The 23,486-nt window shown below is 40.3% G+C and overlaps 3 protein-coding genes across 11 annotated transcripts in view; 2 read left to right on the forward strand and 1 right to left on the reverse strand.

Annotated features, from left to right (window-relative positions):
* The window catches only part of LOC124032186 (arf-GAP with coiled-coil, ANK repeat and PH domain-containing protein 3-like), a 102,135-nt gene extending 95,697 nt beyond the window's left edge, over window positions 1–6,438 (forward strand). Inside the window, 1 exon segment of the mRNA XM_046344377.1 lies at window positions 2,900–6,438. Coding sequence (XP_046200333.1) covers window positions 2,900–3,006 — 107 coding nt within the window. The 3' untranslated portion in view covers window positions 3,007–6,438.
* Window positions 4,323–7,625, reverse strand: LOC124032187. Of its 5 annotated transcripts, none has more exons than XM_046344379.1 (14): window positions 7,448–7,625; window positions 7,087–7,211; window positions 6,891–6,954; window positions 6,713–6,770; window positions 6,492–6,597; window positions 6,318–6,397; window positions 6,084–6,163; window positions 5,976–6,006; window positions 5,607–5,713; window positions 5,439–5,463; window positions 5,248–5,352; window positions 4,973–5,101; window positions 4,717–4,840; window positions 4,323–4,575 (listed from the first exon to the last, which is right to left on the reverse strand). In XM_046344379.1, exons 1-14 carry the CDS (start codon window positions 7,623–7,625, stop codon window positions 4,411–4,413), a joined length of 1,377 nt encoding a protein of 458 aa, XP_046200335.1. In that variant the 3' UTR covers window positions 4,323–4,410. The 5 variants fall into 5 exon arrangements, with proteins under 5 accessions (XP_046200335.1, XP_046200337.1, XP_046200334.1 ...); XM_046344381.1 differs by having other exon boundaries at window positions 4,323–4,533; window positions 7,066–7,211; XM_046344378.1 differs by having other exon boundaries at window positions 7,066–7,211.
* LOC124032185 (homeodomain-interacting protein kinase 1-like) lies at window positions 7,322–21,910 on the forward strand. Of its 5 annotated transcripts, none has more exons than XM_046344372.1 (18): window positions 7,322–7,611; window positions 8,937–9,697; window positions 11,329–11,520; window positions 11,699–11,880; window positions 13,708–13,831; window positions 14,123–14,242; window positions 14,731–14,817; window positions 15,331–15,512; window positions 15,951–16,092; window positions 16,667–16,871; window positions 17,163–17,281; window positions 17,534–17,662; window positions 18,570–18,739; window positions 18,945–19,082; window positions 19,294–19,461; window positions 19,703–19,914; window positions 20,035–20,168; window positions 20,520–21,910. In XM_046344372.1, the coding sequence occupies exons 2-18, from the start codon at window positions 8,939–8,941 to the stop codon at window positions 20,913–20,915; spliced, it is 3,459 nt and encodes a 1,152-aa protein (XP_046200328.1). In that variant the 5' UTR covers window positions 7,322–7,611; window positions 8,937–8,938; the 3' UTR covers window positions 20,916–21,910. The 5 variants fall into 5 exon arrangements, with proteins under 5 accessions (XP_046200328.1, XP_046200326.1, XP_046200329.1 ...); XM_046344370.1 differs by lacking the exon at window positions 7,322–7,611 and adding an exon at window positions 8,472–8,639; XM_046344373.1 differs by lacking the exon at window positions 7,322–7,611 and adding an exon at window positions 8,472–8,639 and having other exon boundaries at window positions 18,573–18,739.
* Window positions 21,911–23,486: the final 1,576 nt, after the last annotated feature.

The raw sequence follows: 23,486 nt of genomic DNA on the forward strand, positions 1-23,486 counted from the left end.
TGTCATTGAGGTAGTGTGTGTAGATTAATGAAGGAAATAATTTATTGAATCCATTTTAGAATAAGGCTTCTAATGTAACAAAATGTGGAAAAAGACAAGGGGTCTCAATATTTTCAGAATGCACTGTAACTATCATCAACCGACCTGCTTATATAAGAATACCAGATCAGCATATGGTAGTCTTGTCAAGGGTAGACTATGAAAGCAGACATTCAAACACATTCATTTTAAGGCCTGAACGTCGTTGTCTTTGTATCTAGTCAGTTATTACAAACGTATTAATTCTGCTCCAGCTGTGTTGTGGCATGAGATGGTTCTTTAGTACACGCATGTTGTTTTAAAAAGGGGTGATTTGAAGGGGTAACAATGAAGCTAAATAACTGTGATTGAGAATGGATGATATATGGATTATATGTCATAAATGTGTACTTGTCTTGGAGACACTTTAAAGTAAAGCTTTTACATGGATTTTAAAGCAACTTTATGCACTTGTCCTACCCATAATGATTTTAATTTATTTTTTGGCATTTTAATTTACTAGTGTAGGTTTTTACCATAATTTATGAACTGCCTAGAGCAATAGTGCAATGATAATTTAAATACAGATACTCTGCATTTCTTGTATTATGTTGAACAATATGATGCAGATGGTATTTTTTTAAACTGGAAATATTTTGTTAGATTTTATTTTCCTGAGGTTTCACACACAAGGTCACTTAACCTTTACCGTCATTTCTTCATGTCTCTTTTTGGAAAAGACAACCACAACTCACAATCTTATAATATAAACCTTACAAACTGCAATGAGACGGACCTTTTTAATATAATATTTAAACTGACATGTATTACAGTATTTGTATGTTTGCCAAACATTGACTTATGTTTGATGTATTATGGCTATACAATATTAGATTTGTTCTGGGTTTCTTGCTTGAATAGTGCATGGGTTGCTGTTGCCCAGGTCTTTCAAAGCCCTGTTGGTTTTGTTTACTTCATTCATCCGTGTATGTTAATATTTTATATATTGTGTAATGATAACTATGTAATGTGCTGCCAAATCATGACAACTGTACATAGTAAGACATTGTAAAGGTTAGATCTGTAGTCTATTGTCAAACTGAACCAGATATATTGGATAGACTACCCCATAACATACAGGCATAGTTTGACTTTGACAGGCCATTTAGAACAGGAGAGAAAGCTTGGTCTATGTAAAACTTTCTAGCTCCCCTGAATACCAACATAATACCCCATTATGTAAGCACAGCCTGTGTACACACAGTCAGAGGATGACCAGTCCTCCATGTTTACCTTGATACTGTGCAGTTGCTTACTGACCTAACCACATGTTTACATCATGTTCCAGAGCTGAAATCATCTTGATCAGGAAATTACATGAGTTGTTCTTGCTGTAGGCTAGTAACAACTGATGTTTTTACATTGCATTTGGGTTGCTCGAGTTTACTTCAAGCCAAAGACCACATTACGTTCTTAAAGTAATTTATGAGCAGAAAATAAATAAGCAGTAAAAAAATAAAAATAAAACTTTCGAATATGTCTGTTAAACTATCAATGTCATTCTAGTTTTGGCTTCTACTGTGCAGTACATGACAAAAAGAGTAGTAGTAGATTATTAGACTCAATGAAAGATCTAGGGAACAATGTCATGACCAAAAAATGCCAATGATTTGCGTCAAGCCACTAAAGGTTTACATGTTGTACAGTACAGTGTATCGGAGTGAGTGGATTGACTAGACCATAGGTTGACTAGGTGACTGCTATGCTGTAAATAGGCTAAACAATTATTACCACTTAAAACTGCTTGCTTGAAACATGCACATTTAAACTTTACTGTATTGTCTTTAAAAAAAATGTTTTTGTACTAATTACCTCTGTACATGTTGTTTGTATATTGTTTGTGAACTCTGTATCTTTAATTAACTTACACTACCTTTATGTTAATTTCCTTTTCCTAATGTCTTCTAAAATGAGAAAATACTGAAAATAAATGGAAGATGTGACTCATTCAACACCTAACTTCTCCCGCTGCTTATTGCTTCATTTCTTCTGTTCTTTCTATAGCACTATTATAACACTCCCCCTGTCACTACAACTTAACACTCCCCCTGTCACTACAACTTAACACTCCCCCTGTCACTACAACTTAACACTCCCCCTGTCACTACAACTTAACACTCCCCCTGTCACTACAACTTAACACTCCCCCTGTCACTACAACTTAACACTCCCCCTGTCACTACAACTTAACACTCCCCCTGTCACTACAACTAACTGCATTAACCTGAACTGGCAATGCACTTATGAGTCAACCACTTACGTCTAGGGTGAAGATATAACAACATACCACACATTTTCAGAGATTAGAAAACCTGTCCTCCTACATTCAACTCAGTATGGATTCAAAAATTATTTCTATGGTCAATCCAATTTGCCCCATAAAAAAAAGTTTTACACTTGTTTCAGGCTCATTTGCTGCTCATTTGCCCATTGATCATAAAATACCAAATAATCATAGATACACACAGCCACAGACTGGAATGTTCTTCTTCCCTCCTTTTTTAAATTAGTCTAGCTGAGAATTTCTCGGGTAGAAAGGAGTTTGACTGGCGGTCGCCATGGTCACCAGAAAAGTAAAGCTTGATAATTTGGTAATAGATTGGGTGAAGCCTAGACTATAGTTTTGTTCCTCTGCTAATGTGTTGTCTAGAATCGAGTGTCTGTCATTTTTAAAATATTTTTTTCAGGTTTTGAACAATCGATTTCATGTTTTTTCACACAAATTCCACATTATTTTATGGCAGGCCTACTGTTATTTACCAGATCAATTCAAATGCAATTCTTGACGATAATGCTCTGTTACATTCCTATCCCTTTTCAGGAGACACTACTTACCTCGACATCTTCCGAGAGTTCTCACACATGGCCTCCCACAACCCAGAGAAGCTGAAGCGGAGGAGTGTACATTTTAGACACTCCTTCAGGTAGCCCACAGAGGGATGAGATGTCTGGGAGGTCGTACTTGAAGAGTGCAACAGTCACTTTCCTTACATCATTACAGATTTGAATAGTGTGTCTATCCACCTCATATTCAGAACCTGACTTTAGGAATCCTCTCAGATACCCAACTCGTAAATGTTCTTCACAAATGAGAACCACTATTAAATTCTTTCAAATTGCCGTACTACAGGTACTATCTCTACTATTAATACCAATACTGACTAACACTAAATGACTTCACTCATCTGAATAGTGAAACCACTTCTGTCAACATGCACCTACAGTATATGGGAGCTTAGAAATGTTGCCTCAAAAACATAGGCCTACAGGTATGGGCGACGATATCAATAATTATTGTCACTGCTAAAAACATCTGTGAATTCTTAGATGCTGTTCATGACATATATTACTTCTTTGACAAAAGATATTGATGCTTTCAGCAATTGGGAAGTATTTTGTTGGAGAATGCTGTATGTTACAAATGTGTAAAATGCATATTCTGTCATCAAATAATTTGTTTTAATAACTTTTTGTAATGTAGCCTGTACTTGCTTTATGAGGATATGCTGGACTTGTCCTCTCCTATTAGCTGTATGACATTATTTTTAAGCGTTGTTGTTAAATGTTAACTTTAGATAAATCCAAGCACTAAACAATTTATTAACCTGTATTCTAGATAGATATCAGGAGTTGTTAAGAATTATGATAATTCTTCATCTTTGTGTGCTCAGAACAGCTTGATTATTTTGTTCAATGAACCAGACTCACTATAGAAGGAATAACAGCATATTGTTTACATTGCAAAATGTTTAGTTTTTTTTGTGTAATGCATTCCTTTGGTCCATTTATTTCTTTCAAACTTGAATTAAGCAGCAATGTCTCTACACTATAGCCTATAGGCTTTCAGCTCACTTAGGATGAATGGACAGGGTTGTTTCCTTTGGATACCATCCAGTTCTTTGAAATGTGCTGTAATGTCAGTATTATTTTTCAAATAAGTTTTGTTTTTATCCTGGAACTATATGGAAGGTGATATTTGATTTCGACTATGCTGGTATAGTCTTAATATTTTGTTAAAATGTCATGTAGAATATGTCTTTATATTCATACCACTATGCATTTCAATGCAGATATTGTATATAAACGCTGTAGAGGCAAAATGCTAATATATCTCAAAGGAATGTAATTTTGTCTTGAATATTTTAAATTGTGAAACTAAAGAAAGTCTCTAAAAACTGACAAGTGTTCACAGTGGTTCCTTGCCTGACTAACTACAACAATTACACAAGACTGATGTGTCCATATTTCTGAAACAAATTACATTTAATATCATTTAAACTAAAATAACAACCATTGGCTGGCAGCCCTCTGAGGATGACTTGAGTTTAAGAGTCAGGAGGCGTCATAAAAGGGCAGTTTGAGATACTGATACCAGTGCTTGAGTTGTCGGGGTAGGAGCTGGAAGACGTTCTCAGTGAGGAACATCAGAGCATCTTGCATGGCTGGTTGCAGAAGCTGATTCGATGGCAGAGAGAGAACAAGGAGACAAAATTTCTCCTATAAACAATAACAGGGTTTATTTTTTCACTAATGGTCAGGCTTACACTAATAATCCACGAACTCTGATACACTGACACAAGTGTTCAAAATGAAATTTGCCATGAATCTATTCACTTCCAGAGAATTTGGAATGATTACCTTTGAGTAGGGCAACTTCTTGTGAGAGAAGTTGTGGAATTGGCCAATCTTCTGCAGGATGGTCCTGTACTCAAAGTCCCTGTCATCAGACAATTCTGAGACATCGCTCTTCAGGATTTCGTACCTAAGAAAACATTTTAAAAGTAAACTAAAATACAACCAATGTCAACATTTACTGTATTTCACATGAATTTTCCCATGAACAAGTGACATAGTAGGCTACTGTACATGTTGGTAACATAGAACTGAAACTCGCCAAAATAAAAGCGCCGATTTTGGTTCCCTGAGCTCATGTTTTAGTGAGGAGAGCAGCATAGGTAGGCTTGTCTCCTTCCTTGAGGCCATCAATGCATCCAGGAGAGTCCTCATTCTCTCCTCTCTGTGTCTAAACAAAACAAATGAAACATACTGAGTCTATACTGTAATTTTTTTCACTTGCATTTATGTTTTGATTAAACTTTTTTTTTTTTTAAATGCGAGGAAAAATCTAACATTACACAGACCTATATTGGAATCATTACAACCGCTTACATTTTCTTCTCAAACATGTCTGTCTCCATCTGATTGTTCATAGATCTCTGAATTTCGATGAACTTTGTTCTGACACGTTCCAGCATATCATGTCTGTTCTTTGGTCTGAAAAAAATATGTGAAGATTGAATATCTATATTCTACTCTCTCGTGTTTCATTAATGTCTTAAACACTAGCCACTGATACTCACTTCTGAGGATCCTTCTCATATGTGGCTGTGGAAAGTGAATAGTCAATATCACTATTTCAATCTGACTTTCAGACCCAAGTAAACCGTTATATGCCGTTTATACTGAAGTGTCATTATATGGTTCTTATATATTTGTTATACTGCAAATCAAAATGGCTGTGTACTAACTGTTCTCATCCAAGAGCAGGTTCAGCCAAGGAGGTAGGTCCCCAGTTTCATTCTCTACCTCCTTTAGACCTGCCTTCCTTCTGAGTCCTAACTGGACAGGCTTACAACTGCAATGTTTTAAGGTGGAATTGACCATTAAACTTTAGTTAGCAAATACATTATTAATTAGGGGTGGCAGGTAGCCTAGTGGTTAAGGGTATTGGGACAGTAACCGAAAGGTTGCTGGTGTGAATCCCTGAGCCGACTAGGTAAAACCATCTGCCGATGTGCCCTTGAGCAAGGCAATTAACCCTAGTTGCTCTGGGTAAGAGCGTCTGCTAAATGACATATAGATTTTAACCAATGTACTGTATGTATTACATTTCTTACCCAGCAAACTTAGCGGAGGGTGATTTTGGCTCTGAAAAACAAAACAAAAAACATTAAAAACAATGATAGTACCGGTATTCCCATGAAAATCTGTGGAAATTTTACTGCCTTGGTCTTGGTGATTGATGAATGACTCCCACAAGTCTGGGTTGATGTTCATGTCCTCAGGTGCAAATGGAATCAGACACCTAACAACATAGAATCACATCTGAAATATTTAAATAAAAAATTGCTTTTATTTGAATGCAGTTAAATCAAGCAGGTTACCATAAACTAGCTATTTAAGTTTTGTAAGTCAATGGGTATTGTAAGAGGTGATATAAATGGATTTAGTTTGGTTACCTCTGAGAGTTCTTCAAAAGAACATTGGTTTTATCTGTGTCTTTCATGATGATGTTCACATACCCACTTGCAAGAGGCAACTTGGTGAGAAATACACAACTTTACTGTACAATTGTGTCATTTATTACAACAATGAATAAACACAATGTCACACACAAATAAAGCAAATCTCACCAGTGTTTTCAGGTCTCTATTCCTCATGTTGGTTAAGCCACAAAGTATCTTGTAGATCCACTGAAGCTTCTCTATTATGTGCTCGTCCCTCCTGAATTGTATCCTTCTGTATAAAACGTAAAATATGATATTGACGGCCCTGAAGGACGGTTGTAGCATAGCCATTTAAGAAAGTGTTGGTGCAATAAAAAAATGTGATTTGTTAAAAATCTTTTACGCACCTTAATATATCCTCTTCTGCTGGAGCATGCTGCTTTATTGACATGGTGCATTCTATATCTTTATCAGCAGGGGACAGGGGAAGCGAAGGGAAGAACATAGTTGTCAACAACACAAACAGTTGCTACTTTCTCCACTTGTAAAGGGACAGATATATTCCAAATGTTAGCATAGGCCTACCTGCTGCAATCTTGTCATTAGTAGATCTGGGTGAGGTTTTCTTTGGTAGGGGTGGAAGTCGATCCTATTAAATACAATAAATACAAAAACGTGATGTTACATTAAAACTGTTCCAAGCTTTTAACAGAGCTCAGAGATTGATGGGCAATTCCTATTGAGTAGGTAGGTAAAATACCTGGTCCCTCAAGCAAATTACCAAGGGACGACCTGTGTTCAAAGCTTGTCTCATGGAGGACATCTCTTTGAGGTACTGTTTCAGATGTAAAAACCCATTTTCAGTTTGTGCGGCCATGGAAGGTAGAGATCTGACATGGTCCTCCTCTAAAAGAAATGTAAACAAATATATTTGGTGGAAAACATTAGACTGTGTTTTTAGAGGGCTAACGTATCCCTTTAAATTTGCTAACTAACTACGTCACAGATTGTGTTATGCTAACCTGGCTAGCTAGCTTGCTTATTTTATGATGGTTTCACACAACTTCTCTTGAAGCAACTAGAAATTAGCATACGTTTACATTATTCTTGAAGTTGCTTAAACGTTGGTTAACGTTTCTTACCTTTGCTGTGGTGTGCTTTGTTATTTATATTATGGCTAATGCTAAATCTTCTCGACATCTCCAAGGCCACCATCTGAGCATGCGCGCGGCACAAACGAGATAAGACAGTACAGCATGAAGATAGGCAGAAACTGCATATCCGATATAAATCCTTTATCACACATGTAAGCGATTTCATGGCGACGTTAGCTAGCTAAACCACATATAGTGTTAGTTATAAAAAATGCTTGGCTAAACTCATTTTGGGGCGGCAGGTAGCCTAGTGGTTAGAGCGTTGGACTAGTAACCGAAAGCTTGCAAAATCGAAACCCTGAACAAGACAGTTCCACTAGGCCGTCGTTGAAAATAAGAATTTGTTCTTAACTGACTTGTCTGCTCAAATTAAAATAAATTCGTAGAAACGAAACACGTAATTAAATCTAACGGCATGTGCAGATCGTCAAATCAAAGGCACGCCTTCGATATAAAGTTGTTTTTAGCGAAAATGAAAACGTGTCAGTTTGTCATTTCCACGAGCTGGGCATAATAACATGTTCAAATACTTAAGACATTGTATTGAATCTAGGTTGTGGCTTTTAGATTTAGAGAAAAGTAATAACTAAGGAAGAATTATCTCATTGATTTCTCCAACCCCTGCTTGATCTGTTTCGCAAGCGTTCATGAAATTCCCACGATGTGAGAAGTTCCACTCTGGCAGTACCATGGGTTCTATTTCCTCGTTCCTCCTAGTCAAATATTTCATTTGGTCTTTTAAAAATTGTAGCTACCACAAACACCAAGCAGAGGTGGTGATGTTTCTTCTGATCTTTTCAATTATTGTTTCTGTTTAGTCTAAAATGTAATCCTGAGATTATTTTTAGGAGACGACAATTTATCACGCGCTTGTTTTCAACCCTTACGGTAATGCTGAAGCGCTTCTGGTGCTTAGGTATACGGTTGATTTTGTTATGGATTGATGGGGGTCTATCCTGTTGTTTTTGTCAGTTTGACATTTTCTATGTGCCTCTAAAATGATGTGATGTCGTGTGATATCCTCGTGTTGTTATTATGATGTCCCGGTTGATGTTTTGAGATCTCGAGGGGAGAGATCGCATTAGTTGGAATCTTAGCTCTTATCTGCCTGCAACTAGCTAGCTATGAGGCTTGCTGTTTTGGGAAATCGATCGGACCCGCAAGACTAAACCAAACACAGGTGACGTTTACCTATGCAATATATGTTATTTTCCAGTTGTTGACAGTTTTCCATAAGCGTCCTTAGCCTAGCTAGTTGCATTGGTCCGCACAACACACAGCCTGGGCCCGTTGATGGCAGAACACTTTGATGAAACACTAACGTTAGCTAACGTTTGAGTTGTAGTGCTGCTAAAATGATTTGAACTGTTTGATCTATTACAACAATGTAAGATAACTAGTTAACACCAGCTGTCAGTTTATGATGATAGAGAGGTAGCCAGCTTCCAGTAATCTCTTTGCCTCCCATTTTGTGTAGACATGGCTTCCCAGCTCCAGGTTTTCTCCTCTCCTTCAGTCTCCTCCAGCGCATACACTCGTACCAAGAAATTAAAAGTAGAGAACAGTGTGTGGGATGTGAGCGTCCAGGTGGGAGACAACAACTACACTTACTACCAGCAGCAGGGCCCCATCCAGGGGAATGGAAACACATCCTCCCCCTCTGCATCAAGTTTCAACCCAGCATACAACTCCTCCAACTCCAACCAGGGGTACCCATCAATGGGGGGAGGCTCCCGGGAGCAGACAGTCGTACGGGCGGCAGACAGCACAGGCAGTGCCCGAGGACCCTCTTCATCTTCCTCCTCTTCTACCAGTCACCATGTCAAGGATGCTGCATCCTCCTCCCAGCCAGGGGACCTATACCACAAGCAGTACAGTAACAGCCTGAAGAGGAAAAGTGAGGAATTGGACAGCAGTGACAGTGTTCAGATCCTGGAGGAGCTCTCTGCCCCTGTGCTCTCCAACCGCCCCGCCGCTGGTGGGGGGACCACCACAGCCCAGTCCATAGCACATTCCACCTCCACCACTAAGAGTAGTAACTCCCACAGTGAGGGAGACTACCAGCTAGTGCAGCATGAGATCCTGTGCTCTTTGTCTAACAGTTATGAGGTGCTGGAGTTCCTAGGGAGAGGTACATTTGGCCAGGTGGCTAAATGCTGGAAGCGTGGCACCAATGAAATCGTGGCCATCAAGATCTTGAAGAATCATCCTTCATATGCCCGGCAAGGTCAAATTGAGGTTAGTGTCACTAAGCAGAAGTGACTTTCTTGTAAAGCTTTAACCAGATAAATTAGTCTCTGGTCAGAGCTTCAATTGAATTTGAAAATTGTAGAGGTACCATGCATGTGTACATTTTGTAGAAGTTTAAGAAGGAGATGATATTAAAATAGTTGAACATATCTACAGTGCCTTCAGAAAGTATCCACACCCCTTGACTTTATCCACATTTTGTTGTTACAGCCTGAATTTAAAATGAATTTAATTTAGATGTTGTGTCACTGGCCTACACACAATACCCCATAATGTTAAAGTGGAATTATGTTTTCTGAAATGTTTACAAATTAATAAAAAATGAAAAGCTGAAATGTCTTGGGTCAATAACTATTCAGCCCCTTTGTTATGGCAAGCCTAAATATGTTCAGGAGTAAACGTTTGCTTAACAAGTAAGTTACATGGACATTCTGTGTGCAATAATAGTGTTTAACATGATTTTTTTAATGACTACCTCATCTCTATACCCCACACATACAATTATCTGTAGGATCCCTTAGTTGAGCAGTGAATTTCAAACACAGATTCAACCACATTTACCAGGGAGGTTTTTCAATGCCTTGCAAAAGGCACCTATTGGTAGATATATATATATATTTTTTTTAAACAGTCATTGACTATCCCTTAACATGGTGAAGTTTTTAATTATACTTTGGATGGTGTATTAATATACCCAGTGACTACAAACATACAGGTGTCCTTCCTAACTCGGTTGCCGGAGAGGAAGGAAACTGAGGATGGATCAACATTAGTTACTTCATAATCCTAACTTAAATGACATATTGAAAACAAGGAAGCCTGTGCAGAATACAAATATTGCGAAACATGCATCCTGTTTACAATAAGGCACTAAATTAAAACTGCAAACTTTATGTCCTGAATACAAAGTGTTATGTTTGGGGCAGACACAACACATAAATGAGTACCGCTCTTCATATTTTCAAGCATGGTGGTGGCTGCATCATGTTATGGGTATGCTTGTCATCGCAAGGATTAGGGAGTTTTTTTAGGACAAAATGGAATGGAACTAAGCAAAAACAAAGTCCAAGAGGAAAACCTGGTTCAGTATGTTTTCCAACAGACACTGGGAGACAAATTCACCTTTCAGCAGGACAATAACTTAAAACATAAGGCCAAATATACACTGGAGTTGCATATCAAGATGACATTGAATGATCCTGAGTGGCCGAGTTACAGTTTTGACTTAAATCAGCTTGAAAATCTATGGCAAGACTTAAAAATGGCTATCTAGCAATGATCAACAACCAACTTGACAGAGCTTGAAGAATGTATAAAGAATAATGTGCAAATATTGTACAATCCAGGTGTGCAAAGCTCTTAAAAACGTACCCAGAAAGACTCACAGCTGTAAACGGTGACAGGGGTGTGAATACTTATGTAAATTAGATATTTCTGTATTTAATTTTCAATACATTTTCTAAAATGTAAAAAAAAAACATGTTTGACTTTGTCATTATCGGTTATTTTGTGTAGATGGTTGAGAAAAAAAATCAAATCCGTTTTGAATTCAGGCTGTAACACAACAAAATGTGGAATGAATACTTTCTGAAGGCTCTGTATCTGCCATCGTCCTGCAGGTGAGTATCCTGAGCAGACTGAGCACAGAGAACGCAGACGAGTTCAACTTTGTGCGTTCCTACGAGTGTTTCCAACACAAGAACCACACCTGTCTCGTGTTTGAGATGTTGGAGCAGAATCTCTATGACTTTCTGAAGCACAGCAAGTTCAGCCCGCTGCTGCTCAAGTCAATCCGGCCTGTGCTGCAGCAGGTACGATACAGTACAATTAATAGTCTTGAACACTTTTTTAGTACTGCACAATACTACTATATGCTAAATAACACAATACACTGTACATATTGCATGTTACCCATATCATATACATATTGTACAGCCATATACATAATACATACATATATAGTTTTTACATTGCCATGTATGTCATCAGGTGGCCACGGCCCTGTTGAAGCTGAAGAGCCTGGGTCTAATCCATGCTGACCTGAAGCCTGAGAACATCATGCTGGTGGATCCTCTCAGACAGCCCTACAGGGTGAAGGTCATCGACTTCGGCTCCGCCAGCCACGTTTCTAAGGCAGTGTGTTCCACCTACCTACAGTCACGCTACTACCGGTGAGTGCCAGTCAGGGTTGGGGTCAATTTCATTTAGATTCAGTAAATTCATGAAGTAAACAGAATATTCCAATAAGTAAAATCGGCATTGGAATTTCAATTTACTTATTGAATTGACTGAATAGAAATGTAATTGAGCCCAACCCTGGTGCATGTGTCGTTTTGTGACACAAGAGTCTCAGTAGCCATGGATGTATTGCAGGCTCAATATTATGTACTCATGTTACCAACATGTCTAGTTTTTCAACCACTCCACAAATCTCCTGTTAACAAACTAGTTTTGGCAAGTCGATTAGGACATTTACTTTGTGCATGACACAAGTAATTTTTCCAACAATTGTTTACAGACAGATTATTTCATTTATAATCCACTGTATCACAATTCCAGTGGGTCAGAAGTTGACACTGCCTTTCAACAACTTTGAAAATTCCAGAAAATGGTGTCATGGCTTTAGCAGCATCTGATAAGCTAATTGACATAATTTGAGTCAATTGGAGGTGTACATGTGAATGTATTTCAAGGCCTACCTTCAAATTCAGTGCCTCTCTGCTTGACATGGGAAAATCAAAAGAAATCAGCTAAGACCTCAGAAAAAAAATGTAGACCTCCACAAGTCTGCTTCATCCATGGGAGCAATTTCCAAAAGCCTGAAGGTACCACGTTCATCTCTACAAACAATAGTACGCAAGTATAAACACCATGGGACCACGCAGCCGTCATACCGCTCAGGAAGGAGACGTGTTCTGTCTCATAGAGATGAACGTACTTTGTTGCGAAAAGTGCAAATCAATCCCAGAACAAAAGCAAAGGACCTTGTGAAGATGCTGGAGGAAACAGGTACAAAAGTATCTATATCCACAGTAAAATGAGTCCTATATTGACATAACCTGAAAGGCCGCTCAGCAAGGAAGAAGGCACGGCTCCTAAACTGCCATAAAAAAAGCCAGACTATAGTTTGCAACTGCACATCGGGACAAAGATTGTACTTTTTGGAGAACTGTCTTCTGGTCTGATGAAACAAAAATAGAACTGTTTGGCCATAATGACCATCGTTATGTTTGGAGGAAAAAGGGGGAGGCTTGCAAGCCGAAGAACACCATCCCAACCGTGAAGCACGGGGGTGGCAGCATCATGTTGTGGGGGTACTTTGCTGCAGGAGGGACTGGTGCACTTCACAAAATATATGGCATCATGAGGAAAGGAAAATTATGTGGATATATTGAAGCAACATCTCAAGACATCAGTCAGGAAGTTAAAGCTTGGTTGCAAATGGGTCTTCCAAATGGACAATGACCCCAAGCATACTTCCGAAGTTGTGGCAAAATGGCTTAAGGACAACAAAGTCAAGGTATTTGAGTGGCCATCACAAAGCCCTGACCTCAATCATATAGAACATTTGTGGGCAGAACTGAAAAAGCATGTGCGAGCAAGGAGGCCTACAGTACAAACCTGACTCTGTTACACCAGCTCTGTCAGGAGGAATGGGCCAAAATTCACCCAACTTATTGTGGGATGCTTGTGGAAGGCTACCGAAACGTTTGACCCAAGTTAAACAATTTAAAGGCAATGCTACCAAATACTAATTGAGTGTATGTAAACTTCTGACCCACGGGGAATGTGATGAATAAAATAAAAGCTGAAATAAATCATTCTCTCTACTATTATTCTGACATTTCACATTCTTAAAATAAAGTAGTGATCCTAACTGACCTAAGGCAGGGGATTTTTACTATGATTAAATGTCAGGAATTGTGAAAAACTTAGTATAAATGTATTTGGCTAAGGTGTATGTAACCTTCCGACTTCAACTATATGTGTTGTTGCAGGGCGCCAGAGATCATCCTGGGCCTTCCCTTCTGTGAAGCTATAGATATGTGGTCTCTGGGCTGCGTCATTGCTGAACTGTTCTTGGGTTGGCCTCTTTATCCTGGTGCCTCAGAGTATGATCAGGTCAGCAGCACCTCTTCTACTTTTTTGTGAGACACGACACTGTCATCCATCATTGACATGTATTTGTTTCCTCCATTTTGTTGAAGTATCAGTCATACATGAAGTGGCTGGTTTTCCAGACACAGATTAAGTGTAGTCCTGGACTAAAGTGTGTTCAGTGGAGATTCCCATTTGAAGTGTTTTCCAGTCCAACACTAGACTTAATCGGTGTCTGGGAAACTGGCCCTAAGTCTGTTTGTGACCAATCTCTGATTAACACTGTTGATGTTGCTTTTCTCTTGGCTTCATCAGATCCGGTACATCTCCCAGACCCAGGGCCTGCCTGCTGAATACCTCCTGAGTGAAGGAACCAAGTCCAGTCGCTTCTTTAACAGAGGCCCTGACTCCAGCTACCCCCTATGGAGGCTCAAGGTACAGTAGGTAACATATTAGGAATCAGAATGTTGATAATTACATGTTTATAGCTAATTATCTTTCAAGTTGAATTTTAGTTGTATCTACAGGATATACATGGTATATACCTTCAAACGAAATGCTTACTTGCATGTTCCTTCTTGACAATGCAACAACAATAAGAAATAATACAAGATAAGAATACGAACATAAAGTAGAATAGAATACATTTTTTTGCAAAAGTAAAATACAGAAGGCACATTTAACGTACAATATTTACACATGTATTAGAGAAAGGGGGGATTGAAGGGCTAGTGTTTAAATTGTTCAGGGCAAGTGTTTAAATTGTTCAGTATTCGCAATAGTGGATAAGAGTATGGTAGCGGCAATTGTGATGTGTGGGTGCATACTGATGAAATATCTTGTTCACTGATGTATATTGTACAGTACCTTTTAATAGTATTTTTTATTTTATTTTTTATTTTACGTTTTCTTTTTGTCTGTAGACTCCTTCAGAGCACGAGGCGGAGCTGGGGATAAAGTCAAAGGAGGCTCGGAAATACATCTTTAACTGTCTGGATGATATGATGCAGGTGAGGGTGACTAGGTCGCCATTCATTCTCTAAATCCACTCGTCATTAATCCATTACTATTTTGTATAAGGCTATGCTTATAAATTGGTATGTTTCATATCTCCAATTTATTTGATCTCTTCAGAGTAGACTTGGATGTTTAAAGATGCAATATGTAACTGTCATTCGGATTGAAAGCAAGTCTAAGAAGCTGTATATCTGTTCTATGCACTATTTCTATGCTTCCCGTTCTTAAGTTTTGTTTTTTTGCGTCTTTTATTTGCTGCTTTGTACACCAGATTCAAAAACAATATTTTTGGTTATGGAAAATATATTTCACAGCGTTTAAAAAATAAAATAATAATAATTAAAGACGGTACAATGATTCTCTACACTATGCTTGCTTGTTTTGTCACATAAAACTGAAATTAGTCGAATTTTAGCAACCAGGAAATGGTGGAGCGATTTCTGCATAGTGCATCTATAAACGTTTACATTTTAGTCATTTAGCAGACTTTCTGTATGTTGTGGCAGGTGAACATGACTAGTCTGGCGGGAACTGACATCCAGGCAGAGAAGGCGGACCGGAGAGAGTTTATTGACCTGCTGAAGAAGATGCTAACGCTGGACGCAGACAAACGCATCACCCCCATGAAGACCCTCAACCACACCTTCGTCACCATGACCCACCTGCTGCACTTCCCTCACAGTTCACAGTAAGTAGAGGATCATCAGGACTATCGTATTGTGGCATTTATGTCAAATTACATTTTATATCAATTGTTTGGCCTAAGAGCTCTTACACACGATAGCCCAGGATTAAGACGGCTTGGCAAATCTCCTTGTTTTTCTCTCGAGATAAAATGTGTCATCAAATCAAATGTATTTATAAATCCCGTTTTACATCAGCAGTCACAAAGTGCTTATACTGAAACCCAGTCTAAGACCCCAAACAGCAAGCAATGCAGATGTAGAAGCACGGTGGTTAGGAAAAACTCCCCAGAAAGACAGGAACCGAGGAAGAAACCTAGAGAGGAACCAGGCTCTGAGGTGTGGCCAGTCCTCTTCTGGCTGTACCAGGTGGATATAATAAGAGTACAGAGTACCTTGCTCCTTTAGATTCACATATGCCTTGATATTTCTTATTTTTTCAGTGTGAAGTCGTGCTTCCAGAACATGGACATTTGCAAGCGAAGGGTCAACCCTTTCGAGAGTGGAAAGAATCTGTTTTCTAGCAGCAACACCCCCAGTGCAGCTACCAACCTCACTGTTACATTTAGCAGCCAGCACAACCAGGTGAGAACTGTTGTGGAAATTACACAGGGACACTAAAAGTTCATCTTAAATGAATCATTGTCAGCGCGCTGGAGGTTTCAACATAGGTAATGCACCATAGTGAACGTCTGTCTGTCAGAAACTCAGACAAGTTACATTTGCATGATTTAGCATAAGTAATTAATCATGACTGTTTTGTTTCATTCATGTGACCGACCAATACTGGGTCATGCATGTGGCAGACCAATACCTCACTTCTTATAAGCTGAGACCTTGAAACTGAGATATCTTTCGTTCTCAAAACAAGGTCTGGGTGTACTGCCAAATTGCAGCTACTGATAGTGAGGATTCGTTCACTCAAGTCACTTGCATGAACACAGAAATTGGTTTATAGAACAGCACATGAATAGAACACAGAAATTACTTATGAGAAAAACACATTTTCATCACAGTACTAAGGATATTTTTCCCCTTAAGCTAATATCTTTTATCATCAGACTTACTCCGCATGTCCTAGCATGAATATTTTACAGCACGTAAAGTGTGAAAGTAAAATATGATGAATAGTTATTTCATGTTATCCACACCATGTCAGGTGGCGTCAACCGGTGGCCAGTCCCTGTCCCTGAGCAGCAACGTCCCTCTGCTGAACTACCAGTCGGGGCTGTATCAGCAGGCTACTATCAACATCCCAGGTCTCCACCAGCAAAGTGTCCCTCTGCAGACCAGACCCACTCAGCTGTGTGGCCAGGCAGAGCCTTTCCAGCAAACTCTCATAGTCTGCCCACCAACCATCCAGGGTGAGAACAGATGGGGCAGGGTTATAATGTTATAAGTATAGTTTGTTTGCCTCTCTTGCTGAACTTGAATGAAGACCAAATTCATGTCGCAGCTAAGTACATAGGTTGTAATGTGGGAGACCGCTTTCAGTGATACAAGTTGTGTAGCCTTGTGTGATGTAATAACACAAGAGGATCTGAACTTCATAATGTTGTCCAATTGTCCCTAGTTAGATGTAATGTCTGCAGTTTGCATCTGCAGAGCTGTATGCATGACATTGTAACTAATCTACCGCCTTCCTTTCTTCTTAGGCCTCCAGTCATCCGGTAAACATTCTGGGTTCCCAGTGAGGATGGATAACTCTGTTCCCATGGTGCCCCAGAACCAGTCCACTCAGCCACTGCATGTCCAGCCTGGAATGCTCACACAGGTACAGCAAGACTGAGTGCTTTATGACTACCCACCACACCTTGACTCCATGTGTGTCCATTGAAATCCTATGAATAACCAGAGTAGTATTGACAGGATTCCTCACACCAAGGTGTTTAGCCTCCTTAACATCCTCTCCTTTCTTTGGGAATCAGTCTCCGACTGATTGGTGAAGGGATGTGGAGATCGGATTGGCCTTCCCTGTCCATTTATCTAACCCCTACATCCCTCCCTCAAACCTCCTCCCCACCAGCAATCCTGCAATCCATTGATGGTAGCCACCCTGCAAGCCCCTGTGGCAGGAATGGCCCCTCTGTATTCTCTGCCCCTGGGCTGTGGGGCTGGAAGGCCTGGCCTACTGGAACAGAGCCCCACCATGCTGGTAAAGCACTATCACTAATACCCCGTTGCCCCTTTCTCCTCCGACACATGTCAGGGGTGGGCAGAGCATGGGACGCATGTACTACTGCTAACTCTGGTCTGTGCTTATGCTTGCAGCATCTCATCTCTCCTTTTCTCTTCCCCTTCCAAAAAGAGAGATGTTGTATTATGATACAGAGACAGCTGAAGTTTCTGGAAGTCTTGCTGAAATGTAAATAGATTCAACCAAATGTAAATGTACATCTCTTCAACCTTTGGAATCCCTGTTGATTCAAAATATCAATGTTGTTGCTTTGGTCCTGGAATCGTGCAGCAGACATTAGAAATACCATCTTAGAATGCTGCCCCTTGATTGTCTGTCATGCTTCTCTTAACAGAATACTCTTGAGTTTCAGGTTTTAAACCACCTTCTCAGTTCCACAGAACTCTGTCTTCCAGGGCTTGAGCTTGGCTTGAGAGAATGAACAGTTGTTTCTTCTGCTAGTTGGAGTGCCGGTTTAATGGTGTTTTGATTTCAAACATATTTCCCTCAGCAGTAACTATTGAGGTTTTCTCTGTTCGGGTCATGCTTTGGAAGTCCGGGGAACAGAGAACAATCATAGAATGTTTTTCTTTCCCCTTTGAATTTGAGCTTGACTCAGTGGGGGCATGCTGGATGCCTATAGCTTTCCATGTATGACAGGAGCAAACACTGAATCATGTCTGTCTGCAAATTGCATGTGCTTGTCATGCCTCTTCCCAGTGGTTCTTGTAGAATCCACACCCAACCTGTAATGGTCTGACTCGTACTCACATGTAGCACAGCATTTTTCTATTTCCCTTAAAACAGACTGTTCAACTTGCTTTCATTGATCTCTTGTTTTAGAAGCAAACACTTTGTTTGTTTTTGTCTGTGTGTGTGTGTACAGCAGGGCTGGCCAGCAGGCACCCAGCAGATCCTCATCCCCTCCACGTGGCAGCAGATGCCAGGTATGTCTCTCCACAACCCCAGCCAAAACCAGACTCTTGTCCATGACTCCCCCATGGGAGCCCCCCTCTCTGGGGGAGAAAGCTCAGGACAACAGGCCTCACACTGGAGGTGAGTACTGCAGTGGTGTCCCTCTGGGCACTAAGGCCATATCATTGTCCAAAGAGCAGAACGTTAGAGGAATTGCAGAGGAAGCCCTAATTTGATATTTTCTGACATTATTTTGTATGTGGAGATGTTAGATGGTTCAGATAATATTGTGTTGTACTGATTCAGATATGCTAGGGAAGCTAATTACAAGTTATTGTCATGCCAGGGGTCGTCATGGCAGTCATTACCATGGCATCAAACAGCAGGACCATACACTGGGGCGTCATGCACCTGCGGGCCAGTTCCAAGCAAGATCTCAGCAGGGGAAAAGGTCTAAGGCTCGAGATGCCGACAGTAGGGCCAGGTAAATTTCAACCCAATGGTCAGGTCCAAGAATACACACTTTATTCATACTCTTGTATACTGTATGGTTCTCTTCCTCATTAGGTGTGTGATTTCTATGAATCAGTGAGAGCCTTATGATTGAGGACTTTCAGATCAACACAAACCTTTTTAAAGCACATTGAAACATCTCAATATACTTTCCTGTTAAAATGACATTTGTCCCTTTGCAGGCCTGTGTTGTCTCTGCAGACAGCCGCCCCTATGGTCCACAACACACCACTGCCTGCCTTGAGTGGTGATCCAATTATCATCTCTGATACTCCCAGCCCTGCTGTCAGCATTATCACTATCCATAGTGACACAGAGGACGAGGATGACGGGAAGTTCCCTGCTGCCAGGTGAGGTCAATCCTGTGTATTCTAATGTATCCACCTAATGTGTGAATGAATGAGAGACAATGGAGATACGCTGCTGTTTTGTTGAGTAGCTGAAACCAGCACCCTGGATGACCCTGGCTTTAGTGTCAATCCCTCGGGTGCGTGTGTCTGTGTGTCTCAAGGGATTGGGTTGAAAGCAAAAGAGGAATTTTGGTGTTCTAAAAGGAAAACGATAAAGTTTTCTTCCTCTTTTCTGTCACAGCTCTGGTGCTAACCAGCGGGCCAACGTGATTAGCTGTGTGACAGTCCACGACTCGCATGACTCTGACTCGTCCACCAGCAGTCCCCTGAGCCCCAAGGGCCTGGCCAACAGCTCCTCCTCGTCCCAGACCTCCCACTCCTTCTCCAAGTCTCTAGCCATCATCCTGCCCTTAGTGAAGACCCAGTCTGGGGAGAGCAGAGTACCTAAAACAGGTTGGCGTGGTAACACACCTCCAGTCTAGTGTTCCCCCTACTATTGTATAGGTGGAGCTGCCCACCTCCTTAGTTTTGTTGCCTTTCACCTTAAATAATTAGGTTTTTATTGATTTTCAGATCAACCTGCTAAATTCTCTGGTAAATCCAAGAAGGGGACAGCTCAGCAGTCCAGCAGGGCAGGAAAGACCTCCAGCTCTGATCGCAACCAGAGTGCCACAACTAGCAGATCCCAACCACTCAACCTGAGTCAGGTAAGGGTATATGGTTGATCTCAATTGTCATGTCTTAGGGTTTTTATTTAAAATATAGTTATCTAGAATGTAAATGAAGGTAAGGTGTATATGGGGTGGCAGGTAGCCTAGTGGTTAATAGCGTTGGGCCAGTAACCAAAAGGTTGCTAGATCGAATCCCTGAGCTGACACGGTAAAAATCTGTCGTTCTGCCCCTGAACAAGGCAGTTAACCCACTGTTCCTAGGCCGTCATTGAAAATAAGAATTTGTTCTTAACTGACTTGCCTAGTTAAATAAATATAAAAAATAAAAAAAGTAATATAAAATGTGAATGAAGTGATATAAATTGTAGCCAATGTTTTCCTCTCCAGGTACAGCAGTCTGTGATGTCATCATCACAAGACAGAACAGGAGGCAACAACAGCTCCTTGCCCCGTCAAACCACTTACCCTCCTCCCATCTCCTCCAACTCCTCTTACCGCCTGCACGAGGCTGCCTCCATTTTCACCTCTACCCCGAACCTGTACGCCTACCCTGCCTCTGCCGCCCTGGCCTCTGTCTCCCAGGCCGTGGACCAGCTCCATGCCGGCGGCTCTTCTCGACATGCCCGGCCCGATGGGCCCTACTCCTCCCTGGGGCTCCTACATGCCCAGGGACAGTACCACCACCAGCAGCAGCTGGCGGCCCAGCCTTACCCCGTTCCCCGATCCAGCGCGGCAGCCTACCAGCTAAGCCAAAGGAAGCTCAGTCAGTACCCCTACCTGTGAAGAATAGAAGCTGCCTGAGACAGAACCATAGAAATATAATCTGTGGGCAGATCAGCTCTCTAGCCCAGTGGAAGACCAAATGGAGACCAAGATTATAAAGGTGCCCAACTGCACAAGTATAGCACTGGGACAATGACTTGTCATGTTTTTTAAATGTGCAATTTATTAAGACCTTGTTTAAAATTTTAACAGTTTTGTTGGTAATTTCCTGATTTCAGAGACGGTTTTAACGTGGTAAATATTATTTTTTTCCCTTTTGCTTTTTTCCCCGTTACTTAAATTAAGCACACTTATGTTAACAAAAAGTATTTAGACATTTCTTCTATGTAAAGCCAGTATTTTGTTTTTGAATATCTTTGTTTTTAGAATAATAAGCTTATAATAGCCTACCTGTCAAAAGCACTAACCATTTGTGTCCTTTATGCCATTATGACAATTTATTACCATTGTTATTTTCATCATGTACTTCTGCTAATCAAATTGTATATTATAATGTACATTTTATTCATTTGCTTTTAGCATTTTTTTTGTGTCTATACATTGCAATTGACCCTGAACAGAGTTGGTCTCTGTTATAAATGTTTTATGTTTGTTAAAAAATACAGATGAAATATGTTGACAAAATCACCTTATCTGAAACTTCTGACATTGCCGTTTGCAAACATGAATCTTTTGTGTTTTTCTCCAGCCTGTCACTGAGGCGCTTGTCAAAGGCCCTTGACTTTGAAAGTGCTGCTCACATATTCCACACATCACATTAATAATCTCATCACCACTTTAAGCCTATTGATAGGCTCCTGTCAACCTTGAATTAATTTGGTGAATTGTGTTGAATCTGATACTGATTCATGAGTATATAAATAGATGTTGGATATAGAGTTTATGGTTTTGGTGACATGATGGTCGTTCATACAATCATACTATTATAATGTGAAGTGCTACATAGAACAGACAGTCCACCTTAATCATCATATAGGCAATAAAATGCTTTTAAAGATGTATACTGTGGTACTGTATTTTTGCAAAAGATCTATAATGATTTTTGTTAATAAGCTAAATATAACAGAATATATACTTTCATACAAAACAAATCTATAGAATGAAGCGGATACTTCTATTTATGTTTGGTTGGCCCTGGCTGATCCGGCTTGCTCACTTCCTCCCAAATGGCGATCAGATCGGCTAGGAATGTCAATGATAAATTGATTCCTTTCATTCTTGCTATGTTCCAAGAAACAATAGAAAAGGGGGAGTTACCGGCTTCCTTAAAGCAAGGTGTAATTACTTTGATTCCCAAACCTAATAAGGATAGTCTTTATATAGACAACTGGAGACCCGTTGAATAATAGCCTGTTGAATAATGATGGGAAATTATTTGCTCTTGTATTTGCTAAGAGGTTGAAACAAGGCTTGTATCATATACAGTGGGGCAAAAAAAGTATTTAGTCAGCCACCAATTGTGCAAGTTCTCCCACTTAAAAAGATGAGAGAGGCCTGTAATTTTCATCATAGGTACACTTCAACTATGACAGACAAAATGAGAAAAAAAAATCCAGAAAATAGGATGTAGGATTTTTTTATGAATTTATTTGCAAATTATGGTGGAAAATAAGTATTTGGTCACCTACAAACCAGCAAGATTTCTGGCTCTCACAGACCTGTAACAACTTCTTTAAGAGGCTCCTCTGTCCTCCACTCGTTACCTGCATTAATGGCACATGTTTGAAGTTGTTATCAGTTTAATAGACACCTGTCCACAACCTCAAACAGTCACACTCCAAACTCCACTATGGCCAAGACCAAAGAGCTGTCAAAGGACACCAGAAACAAAATTGTAGACCTGCACCAGGCTGGGAAGACTGAATCTGCAATAGGTAAGCAGCTTGGTTTGAAGAAATCAACTGTGGGAGCAATTATTAGGAAATGGAAGACATACAAGACCACTGATAATCTCCCTCGATCTGGGGCTCCACACAAGATCTCACCCCGTGGGGTCAAAATGATCACAAGAACGGTGAGCAAAAATCCCAGAACCACACGGGGGGACCTAGTGAATAACCTGCAAAGAGCTGGGACCAAAGTAACAAAGCCTACCATCAGTAACACACTACGCCGCCAGGGACTCAAATCCTGCAGTGCCAGACATGTCCCCCTGCTTAAGCCAGTACATATCCAGGCCCGTCTGAAGTTTGCTAGAGAGCATTTGGATGATCCAGAAGAAGATTGGGAGAATGTCATATGGTCAGATGATACTAGAATATAACTTTTTGGTAAAAACTCAACTCGTTGTGTTTGGAGGACAAATAATGCTGAGTTGCATCCAAAGAACACCATACCTACTGTGAAGCATGGGGCTGGAAACATCAGGCTTTGGGGCTGTTTTTCTGCAAAGGGAACAGGACGACTGATCCGTGTAAAGAAAATAATGAATGGGGCCATGTATCGTGAGATTTTGAGTTAAATCCTCCTTCCATCAGCAAGGGCATTGAAGATGAAACATGGCTGGGTCTTTCAGCATGACACTGATCCAAAACACACCGCCCGGGCAACGAAGGAGTGGCTTTGTAAGAA

This window comes from Oncorhynchus gorbuscha, linkage group LG03, assembly GCF_021184085.1.
Source record: "Oncorhynchus gorbuscha isolate QuinsamMale2020 ecotype Even-year linkage group LG03, OgorEven_v1.0, whole genome shotgun sequence".
Classification (NCBI taxonomy): Eukaryota; Metazoa; Chordata; class Actinopteri; order Salmoniformes; family Salmonidae; genus Oncorhynchus; species Oncorhynchus gorbuscha.